The sequence below is a fragment of the Populus euphratica genome, unplaced genomic scaffold, assembly GCF_000495115.2.
Source record: "Populus euphratica unplaced genomic scaffold, PopEup_1.0 scaffold1.1, whole genome shotgun sequence".
In the NCBI taxonomy this organism is placed as follows: Eukaryota; Viridiplantae; Streptophyta; class Magnoliopsida; order Malpighiales; family Salicaceae; genus Populus; species Populus euphratica.
In genome coordinates, this window is record NW_011499845.1 from 3,997,059 (window position 1) to 4,008,477 (window position 11,419).

An 11,419-nucleotide genomic window follows, 5' to 3' on the forward strand; every position below is an offset into this window, starting at 1 on the left:
ATCTGGGGGGGGGTTGAGCATTGGTCGCAAAGGAAGAGACAGGAGTCTGCAAACCATATTTTAAAACATGCATGGAACTGCAGAGAAAGGATTAATCAAATGTTCAGGTGACATTTTCAAGGAAAAGTTTTAAACTTACTTAAAAGAAAATTTATGTATCCACAAAGAGGGAAGTCATAGGCAGTGTGGTTGTCCACTTTGATAAAACCAAGCGTTCAAGCACAAAATCAAGTTAATGAAGCATCAATATGGTCTTGTTCTGTATTTCCAGTCATATCAGTGATGTTAAAATGATAAACCATAGGCTCTCAAGATCAAGTATGAAAGACTCCTTACAATAGCGATCCATCATTCTTCAAGAGTATTAGATTCATATAATTCTTCGTAGGGAAAAAGTCAACTTCTTTTCCCAAAAAGTATCAAAATCGTTTGCATAACTTTCCCAATCCTAAAACATACAAGCTATTGTTTTTTTGTTCACCGTCAAGTAGTTCTGCATCTTGCGAAGAGGGAAAGCAATTATTTATCAACAATTTTCATTCAAACAGATTTAGTATGAATGTTGAGTGTGCGCGCACATTTGTGTGTGTGTTTTTATAATAACAGAACTATCTATTGTGATTTTCATGAATCCCTCACCATCTCAAATGAACATTCGGCATGAGACAAAGCAGCTCCTGCGGTTTCTAACATATTTTCTAGAAGACAAGCATGGCCAGGATATTCCACAGAAAGATCACTGGGCAGTACATAAGTATTATTCCGCATGCAACGTGCCATCTGATTAATGTAATGTTGGCTCAGCCCCTGAGTTGCAAAAACCTGGAAGGAAAAGCTCATTTATGCAACAATCCTAAGAAAAAATAAGCAGTCCAAACTTACATGTTCAGCTCATAAAGAAAACAAGTAGCAAGAAAATTACATATTCCGTTCAATGAGATCAATAAAATCAAAAGAAACATTCCAGTGCATTTTTTTCCTGAAAGTAGCATGGCACAGTTGTGTATATTGCATAGAAATTTTACAAAAATTAAAAGCAATTAATTCCGCCACAAGAAACATTTGAACACAATACCTCTTTTAAATTAGGAAAAAGTCGCCATAGTAAAGGAATTGTCAGCATCTGAGATGAGAAACTCCATTGCAGATCAATGGTGGGGCAAACACATGGCTTCTGACCAACATGAGATATCACAAGGGCAAGAATACGCTCCAATGGAGATGCATTCCTGATAGAACTGTCATTCCTCATATTCTCCTGCAGATTATTAAGGAAAACCAAATGCAGAAGTCTGTAACTGCTTCAGAATAGAGAAAGCATAATTATACGACAGATTTTGAGCAAGCATGCCAAAAATCAGAAATAATAACCACAACTAACATGTTGATAGCCTGTCAAAGATTAAGTCTTATAAAGGTAGAGAAAAAAGCCCAAAAACATAGGTGGTATAACATTCACAAGGAATGGATTTAGAAAGGGCGAAACATCACAGCATTCTCTATTCACATTTTTCAGATGATTTATCTCAGATTCAGACCCTCTCTAGCTATGAGAGTGGAATCATATTCTGGAAACCTTTTTTTTCATTCTTCTGTGGCAGTCATATTAAAAAAAAATTATGGAAGGTAACATCTGGTTTTTTTGGTGTTACTATCCTTGAATCCTCTGCAAAAATACAGTAGAAAATAAAGAACTGCTAGGGTGCAGTAAGAAGCCATATTACCAATACAGGATGAGATCTTGGGCCAGCATCCAAGAGAGAGGTAGGGACAGGAAGATAGACTAGACTATAATCATAGCAAAGAAGAGGAGGATTGCTAGAGTTCTTATGCAAAAGATTGCTGGAAGAGGTACATTGCCACTACTACTAAGATGCAAGACACTCATTAAGGGTTTAAGTGAGATTATGTAAAATGCTTGAATTAACAAGGAATGACTTAACTAGAAATGTTGGTTATTCTTTGTTAATATGGAAAAACCGGGGCTGACTTGTATCTGGAGAAGTATCAAGTTTTGGACTTGGAGATGAGTTGTTTGAGTGAAGTCTTGAGATGGCGAGCATAGGTTGCATTGAAAGTATATGATCTCTTACCTTCTTTTATTTATTGTTTACAGTAATGTACAATGTGTGGTTTGTTGCTCTTGCTGAGTTTATTCAGGGTATACAGATATACATTTTACCTTAAGAAACTGATGGTCTTAATTCTTTTGCCTAATTGTAGAGTGTTTTTGAAAGATATGTATTCTTTATATGTGCTATTCAAATCATGTTAATTTGGGAAGGTTTTTAAACTATAGTAGTTACAACACTACAACTCAAGGTTTCAAATTTTTGGATATGGAATTGATTGAGCATGTTTGCATTAGGACAATTTTGAATAAGAGAGCATATATGGGAGTTTAGGATGGAAAATACTTGGAAACAGGCACATTATGCCGAATATACTTTCTAGAACAAAATCATAAAACAAGTCTAACAATTAGATGCATACCTTTCCTGTTATAACAATCTCTCGAAATAGAGCAAACACATTCCTTTCCAGGAGATAACCAACGACCTTACAAGCCCATGGAAGTTTGGGATCAATCAGCAAAACTACAGCTTCCAGCAAGAGAGTTGCTGTTATGCTTGAATCCCTGGGCATCATCACTAATTGATCCTTCAATTGTTTTCTGCTCGACAATCAAATGCCAAATAGGGACCTCGTATCAGGGTGGTCAAATTTTAATGTTAAAAGGAATGATAGCGTTGAAAATAGTCTCATAAAGCAACTCTGAGAAAACTCATTCATGCATTCCTCTATCAGATATCATAAACACAAGTTCAACAAAACCACTAAAGATAAGCAAAATGTAGATAAGTCCTAAAAACAGCAAACATGAACATCACTAGCAAAATCGGCATGCAAGGCCTGCGGAGAAAATAAGCAATGCAAAACCAGAGACCAAAATCCAATGTGTTAAGCTAATGCTTGTGCCAATTACAATTCAAATGTGTAACCATCAAAACCTGGCACACCCTCTTCCATTATAGATTGATCCAAGTTAAAAGTTTTATATCCAGATCAAGGAGATTTAGTAGTGATGTTCAGAATTCAGACATTGTCAGATTAAAAACCAATAGACAAACATCAGTACAGCAAGAGAAAAATGCTCTTCTTTCCCCAGTCCATGTACATAAAGTTAGCATCAGTCTTCACTCCACAGAACAATGAGTGATCCAATCATCATCCTTAAATTTGGGGAACAACAAGGGAGGATACTTTTGTTCCCTTCTTCATGAAAAAAAAACTCGAACAGTGCCACTACATACATTATTCAATCTCTAATCAACAAAAGTTCAAGGCAGGAAAGAACTGCTATCATGGTCAGCATAATAGAGCGCATACAGCTATAAAAGTCAACATCATGACCAGGATATCACTTCACATTGAAATAGAATCAAGTGATGATACCTCTCATGTCCCAAGAGTTTAGCACAAACACCATATCAAGTAAAATATTACATCTGACTAGCACCCAAATTCAGTAAAGCTGTATGTTCAGCAGATTTAGGATATATTCAAACAGGATCAACGGAGCCAACCTATTTTGATAGATAGCCCAAATACAGGCAAATGAGAGTTTTTTGACCCTATACTCCACCAAAGCATGCTTGGTTGAATAATCCCCACCAGCAAATAGGCTCACGATATCCCCTGTTGAGTAATAACAGAATGTTAATACAAACAAATAATATGCTGTGCTGCAAATGGAGTATATTGAGAGGGATACCAGGGAATGCAGAGGAATTTCAAATACACATGACTTGCACATGTGAAACTGGTAAAATAATACGAAGGAACACGTCTGAGTTTTGGAATAACTGAAAGAACCCTGCAATGTGCAATACTGCACTTTGTGGTTTTTACTGATCCTCAATGCCATCATTATCCAGCACCATAGCTGATAGCCCATTGTTCATGCTTCTTAACTATTACCACAATGCCATCATTATCCAGCACCATAGCTGATAGCCCATTGTTCATGCTTCTTAACTATTACCACAGCAGGACATAATTTGTTACAGGACCACCACAAAACATTCTGCGGATTAATCAAGTAGACCCTCCATAGAACATCATCAATGGCAGTCTTCACACCAGACTCGAACAAAAAGTTTCATAACTAATGACCAGAATTTGCTAAACAGGGAAATTGTTTCGTATGGAATTAATAAGTTTTACAGCATAGTCATTTTAGATTGTCATTTAAAACTCAAATTCAAAAGTAAAAAAGCTGTTGAGGGAACAAATAAAATAGCAAAATATAACCGGGGCATCAAGATTCGAAACGCAGTGAATGCCAAATCTAGAGGCATCCTAACACAGAAACTACAACTCAAACAAGTGAATTTTTACACAGGGATATCTTACTCTCTGTGATTAGACATACTTTCCTAATCATGTTTTCTATATATATAAAAAAGTACTGCTTAAAAAAGTTTGTAAGATGTCCATTGGAGAAATTTTATTATTATGGAAATACCACTATCTTGAACATTTTGCAGAAGCAATCGGCAAGTCTCCACGAGGATTGTGAAATCATCACTATCTTTTGCATTGAAGAAAAATAATAGCTGCCGGAAGAACTCTGAATCCGGACCAAAACAATGCCTGGATGCATGAGACAGTTTGAAGGGGGAATAGACATTTAGAATCTCAACCAAAAGGTCATCAAACAGATTTTCACAACAGTTAGTCATGATTTCTATTAATAGCATTAGGACAAGGACATCGCACATCTACCTGTCTACATTTTGGCAACACTTGCCATAGGTTCCATGGAACTTCTCTCGAACCCTAGAATGTTCAGCTTCCACTGCCTTTGTCCCTCTGAACCATTTCTGTGGTTACACATTAGTCAACACTTTGCAACAAAAGCATTACAAGTTCTAAGTTCTAACAACAGCTTCAATCATCCCAAAAAAAAGCCACAAGTGCTCTTTATTTAGATTAAAGGTAACCTAGAATATGCTCCCACTACAAAATCTCACAGAACAAAGAGGGCCCGAGAATTAAGAGATACGCCAAATCTCACTCGAATAAATCCATTTTCAATCAAACAGAAATTGTAACTAATTTTTCTTCAAGGCAAGCGATGGAGTTACAGAAACCATAATTTTCGCGATCCTTTCAACCCTGATTCTTAAATCCACAAAAATCCATGCCTAAGACAGCACCTTTACGTGTAGAACATGGCATTCATGGACACAAGAAAAAAGGCATTGAATTTAATTAAATAATGAATAAGAATACAAATTAACATGCGTAAATTATAATCAATTGATCAAAAGAAAGATTGGAGGGAAACCTAACTTGAATTTTGACAGCAGCAGCATTCTGTTGCTTTACCCACAACCGACTATTACGTTCCAATCTAGTTTGTTCAAGAAGCTTCTTCCTATCTCTCTCCTTCGAACTCCGGCCTCCTAAATCGACTCGCTTCCTCGTGGATGAATCGCCGTTGAAAAACATCGCTTCTCCTCTGAACCGAAACCCGGCCTCGCCAATCACGCTATTATATCACCGGGTTTAAAAGAATCAGTCCCAGTTTATTAGAGATATAGCAGAAGTTCGTGATCAATTTGACAAAAAGTTGAAGAAGAAAAGAGTTCGCGGAATTCTTTCTTCTTGCGAACTAAAAACTGGAAGAGACTGCCTAAGAAACTTCGCTTGGTAAAGATAGTTTAAAAAGGTCCTCCCTGGAGATAGTTTGCACTTTCGTTCAGAGTTTTTTTTTTTTTTTTTTAACCGCTGTGAATTCATCGATGTCATTCTACCTTCATAATTTAACAAAATTTCTCACCATTCAATGCTAAAAAATTCTTCCCCGCATCCATCCCTTCATGAAAATCACGTCCATTGGACAAGTGGATTCCGCAGATTCAATTGGTATAAGTGTTTTTTTCATGTCGTTTGATTATTAAAAAAGAAATGTTCGGGGTGATGTTTTAAAAGTGATTTGCTAAGATATGTTTTAGCCGAACAATTTTTTTTTAATATAAAAGAAGTGATAGGTTAAAAAAAATTAAGCTACGTCATTAGTTAAATTAATAATTTAAATATTTATAAAAAAATCAATAAATTAAAAAAAATTAAAAAAATAATTACACCTAACTTATTTAATTTATCAAAAAACTCAATATTAACCTCACATAAAAAAACCAAGAAAAAAAAGAGTCAAACTTAAAAAAATAAAAAACATCAACAAATATAGGTGAATTTCTTAAACCTGATATAATCTAAAAAATTACAATTTATTAAATCATTATCCCGAGTTCAATCAATAAAATTAAATGTCATTTAATATAATTTTGAATGAAAAAATCATTAAACAAACTATTAATAAAAAAAACTACAAAACAAAACAAGGCTAAAACCTGACATAAAAAAATCCAACAAGAATGAAATCCCAAAAAACAATTTGCAAGTAAAAAAAATATAATTAAAATAATTATGATCAAACTTCAAAGATTAAAAAATTATAAGGAGGTAAAATAAAAAAATTATAACATGGTAATTTTTTTATAAATTAAAAAATACAAGGATGAAATAAAGAGAAATTGATGAGGATTAACCTAATACAATAAAACAGAAAAAAGGTTAGAAAAAAAATAAATCAGGGAAAAATAACAAAAAAAAGTTAGAAAAATAAAACAACATCAATTTACAAAAAACAAACATGGTAGATCTTTTAAATCTAGTCTAATCCCTGACAGGTGCACCATGTGAAATTTTTTACCCATGTTCAATTAAAAAAATATAATTTTTAATAAATTTAATTTTGAATGATAAGATTGATAAATAAATATTAATAAAAAATACTTGTAAAAACAACACAAAGATTAAGGAAGATTTTTTGCAGGAAAAAACCATGAAAAATATTTATTTTATTCTTTATTATTCTTTTTTTTTCCCATGCAGGTTGTTTCCATAAATATTAATAAAACATACCTGCAAAAACAAAAAAAGTAATATTTTTTATCAAACAAACATCAAGGAATGTAATTGAAAAAAAAATAGATAAAAAAACAACACAGAACAAAAACAAAAAGCAATAAAAAAAATGAAAATTAAATTTAATATATATAAAAATTAAATCTAAAAGGAGAAATCAAATTAAATTAAAAAGTACGGTAATGAAATTACACAAAAAAATTCCATTAATAAAAATAATTTTAAAAGTAATAATTAAAAGAATTATAACTATACTCGCCGTAAAAATAAAATGAAAACAAATACTTATAGTAGAATTAAATAAATACAAATTAATTAAGAAAATGACTATAGATAAAACAAATAGAAAATGAATTAATGCTAAATTTAAAAACAAGTTTAAAAAATCAAATGGATGAATTTGAGAATGAAATCTAATTAGAAATGATTAATATAAACAAATTAAAGGGTTAATATGAATTTTTACACGAGCAGCATACAATGCGAAGAAAAAAAAAATGAAAAAAAATAGAGAAAAAAAAAAGTAATTTTAAACTAAACCATATTGACCATGATACACATACTACTTGTGGAGAAAAAAGACAGCAAGATAGGTCAAATAATATGGTAAAATTATCATTACAACTGTTAGAGTCAGCCACATATGTCATTAAAAAGTGATGAAATGGTTGAGATGAGAGAGACATGTACCAACAATTTTTTTATTTTTTTTGAAAAAAACAAAAAATGCCATAAGAATTAAATAACATCAACAAATAAATCATGATGAAATTACAACTAAGCCTTTAAAGCCAAGAAAAAAAATTAAATTGCAAGGATAATATGGTAATTTAATTGCTATATAAATTTTGAAAATACAAAAAATGCTTATGTGCAGACAGCATTAAATTATTTTATTAAAATGCTATATTAATATTTTTACTATGTATTTAAAAATCAATTTATCAAGATAACCTCGTATAATTTTTAAAAAACATTCATGTTACAGCAAAAGCGCAAACATATCCCCGAAACCAAGACCAAAAAAATGAAATGAAGAGAATAAATACTGGACACTATTATAATAACAAGGGAATAAAAAAATAACGATACTGTTATAATAAATATTGCTCATTGTCCTAAGACAAGATAAAACTGAGAAATTAGTATTTTGGATAATATTCTAAAATAATAACAAAGACTATGTCTATATATATATATATATATTATTAGCAACAAAGGCTTGAGAGACAAGTTTTTATTATTTTTTTAAAAATATTTTAAATATCAATATATTAAAAAAATTAAAAACATATAAAAATTAAATTTTAATAGAAGATTGCAATGTATTCCGCTCTATCGATCTGTCCTTACCGAGGTACAAATACCGACTATAGTCGCAAAGGCCCCCACGAAATGCACCGGCAAATGGCAATTTCTTATTATGCTCCATCCCCTTGCCTCCACTGGGCTCCATGCGAGGCCCCGCCTATCGTTAAAGGCCATAATGGGCCTGGTATAAAAAGCATGAAAAAACGCAAGGCCCATATTTGACCATATCTCGTACGGTTGGCCCATATCCAAAGTATTATGGCTGGAGGACGGCTTCTTCCATAACCCAAAGTATTATGCGCCTGGCAATATTAATCTTGCACGCAGCACTGCAAGGCTAAGCACATTCAACCACCACCACGTCTTTCTTGTCTGTTTTCTCGCTCCCGTAGGGTTCTCCAGGCTATTGTGGGCTTTGCTACTAGGAACGGGCTTTGTAAGGATATAATAGTAGCAAAAGAAAAGGAGTCAAAGGACGGCCACGTCCTAGCCATTTCCTGGTCAAATAACAAAATAAAAAAGAAAGGCCACAAAGCTTGGCCACCAAATAGTGGGGCTCTATAACTTGGATACTAAGGGACTTGCCGTCCTGGAGGCCCACAACAATGGAACTCCTAGTAATAACCGTCGGTTTTGAACCGATGACAAGTCGTTTACTCATGGTTTTAATTCAAGGGAAGAAATGGGAGATGAGATTTATTATGAATGTTCGAAATTGAATGCTGAAAGATTTGCTCAAGACTTGTCGACCAAGGAGGCGCCTGGTAGTGCTAGTAAATTACAGTTTAAAAATCGATACAAGAATATCTGAATTTTGAAACAAAAAATAAACACGTTTATGAAACCATCTCTTAGCCATTTGGAAAGTTCTACTATAAGGCGGATATAAGTCCAACCATTCAATTAATGTCAAGGGAAATTAGGTGTTGGTGCAGATTAACAGTTGCCGATTTTATTATCGAGAGTGCTTCATTCTACCATATCATGAAAAGACGTTATTCAACTGTGAAAATTCTTGATGAGCTGACTCATGCCCTACCCACTTGGGGTTGGTTCAGTTTTGTGCTACAACTGCTAGTTGACCCTTTTTCACAGCTTTGACTCTGTTTTCAACCCATTTTTAAAGAGGGTAAAACCTTGGTTTTGACGGGAGGTGTAGCTTTTTTTTTGCCCTGTTGATGGAAAATCCTCGTCAAAGTTGATGTGGATAAGTGGTAGATCCATGGAAATTTTCGATGCCAATTGAAAACCAGGATATTACAGGCTAATAAAACGGGGAAGCTAGACAATTAGTCGATGCTTCGGCACATAGATTTGAAATGAGCTGATTTTCTCAAAGAAATCTTACATACTACACTACCTCTATTTGTTGACTAGAAAGTAGAAGCCTTTGCTGGTTAAGCTGCGCCCCTCTACAAGACATAAATAGCATAAATTATACTACAAACTTGATACTTGTTATGGATGTTTTAATTTGATGAGCATCCTTTGTTGACAAGCAACCACGCAAGCACACGAATGGTGTGTTGACGATGGCTTTATAGACTGCCGCAGGAGTTGAAATTTCAGGCCAAAATGTTTATGAAAACAAGTTTCTAGAATACATTTTTAGCTTGCTAGTTAGATAAGAAAAAGGTGGTCTTATTAAATAATTTAAAATGTTATATAATGTTCGAAGCGGCATCTAGCAGTACAGCAAAGCACAATGGCTTGTTACGACGTTCACATGTTGATCTATTGTCTGGTTAAACAACGCCAGCTTTTGTTATTTACTAGGTTTTGATCTATGCATCAATGCTGTGTGTGCATATAATATATTACGGTAATTGCAGCACAGGGTTCTAAGCGAGCTCGTTTCAACAAAATCCATTATTTTTGTTGTGCTTTAACCAACCTCATGTCTCCGAACTTGGGGTATATATAAAAAGAAAAGGGATGCTTCATCTACTTTGCTTTCCACTTTACGGGGCATTGCTGAGTTCAAACTCTTCATTCTGTCTCAAGCTTTTGTTACTTTCCTCTGCATATAATTATACCGCATGATTTATGATGCATGCACATAAGCTTGCTTGCATTAAATCACAGATTTGTGCCCTCACCCGTGGAAAGCAAAAAGCAAAAAGCAAAAAGTGAAATGGATCGTCATTTTTTACAGTAAAATCAGGTGCCAATTACCGTGCAATGATAACAGCCAGCAAACATTTTAATCGATCCAAGACCAAAAAAGAGAAAAAAAACAAGATAGCAATCACCCGGCCCTTGTGTAGAATTGCGTTTGGAACACTAGTTTTAAGTTGATTTAAATTCACTGACCAGTTAAATAAAATAAAATATTTAAATAAAGCAAAGCAAAACAAAACGGAAAAAGGAAAACCCATTCAATTAATTATAAAAAAATGTAGCACGAATTCGAGAATAGAATACTGATATATATAGGATGATTTGATATCGTAAAAATTAGAATTCCTCTAAATGAAGACTTAAAACAACGCAAGATATTGCAATTTAAGGGAAGTGTTACTCCACCAACTCGATGCAAAGTGAAGTTACAAACTGAAATTCTACAACTGACCAATTTAAACTGTTTTTAATATATTCAACGCTCAGGGAAAAAAAAATCAATCCTTTTCAGACCATTAACGACTGATCGCTGTTGCTGCATTTTGTTTCTTCTGCTGACTTTTTGTAGCCATGGCTGCCGATGTTTTCCAGCCAGCTTGATTATAACTTAAACAATCAGACTGGAACCCGTGTATTAGTCTGCATAATCAAAATATCATGGACTTTCACTTGCTTGACCATACTAAATTTCTAATCTTTCTTCAAAAGCACTTGGTGGGTTTTGTTAGTAATCCAAGGATTACCAAAACAAATGGTTGGTGTTACCAGATACACATCATGCGATACGTCTTTTTTTTTTTTTTGGTTGGTCCACATGGGGGGGGGTTTTGGATTCACATCCATTAAAATCGATGACGACTTCATCTTTTTCGTTGTTATTTTCATCAACCATCGTCCTTGTCATCATTGCTACCAGATCATACTTTTACCTGTAAATTGATCACCAACTGTTTGATGTGTCACTGTGTCAGTGAACTATTCTTTGGAC

At 33.7% G+C, this 11,419-nt stretch overlaps 1 protein-coding gene across 2 annotated transcripts in view; it reads right to left on the reverse strand.

The window, feature by feature from the left end:
• Positions 1-5,721, reverse strand: part of LOC105122094 (E3 ubiquitin-protein ligase UPL6-like) — a 15,368-nt gene extending 9,647 nt beyond the window's left edge. The window contains exons 1-7 of one of the 2 annotated variants that reach the window (XM_011021009.1): positions 5,359-5,720; positions 4,789-4,886; positions 4,529-4,656; positions 3,588-3,699; positions 2,494-2,674; positions 1,076-1,258; positions 640-822 (exon numbers count right to left, since the gene is read on the reverse strand). In XM_011021009.1, the coding sequence (XP_011019311.1) occupies positions 640-822; positions 1,076-1,258; positions 2,494-2,674; positions 3,588-3,699; positions 4,529-4,656; positions 4,789-4,886; positions 5,359-5,517 (1,044 nt within the window). In that variant the 5' untranslated portion in view covers positions 5,518-5,720. Of the gene's footprint in view, positions 1-639; positions 823-1,075; positions 1,259-2,493; positions 2,675-3,587; positions 3,700-4,528; positions 4,657-4,788; positions 4,887-5,358 lie in introns of both variants that reach the window. The other variant, XM_011021018.1, reaches the window with a different exon arrangement.
• Positions 5,722-11,419: the final 5,698 nt, after the last annotated feature.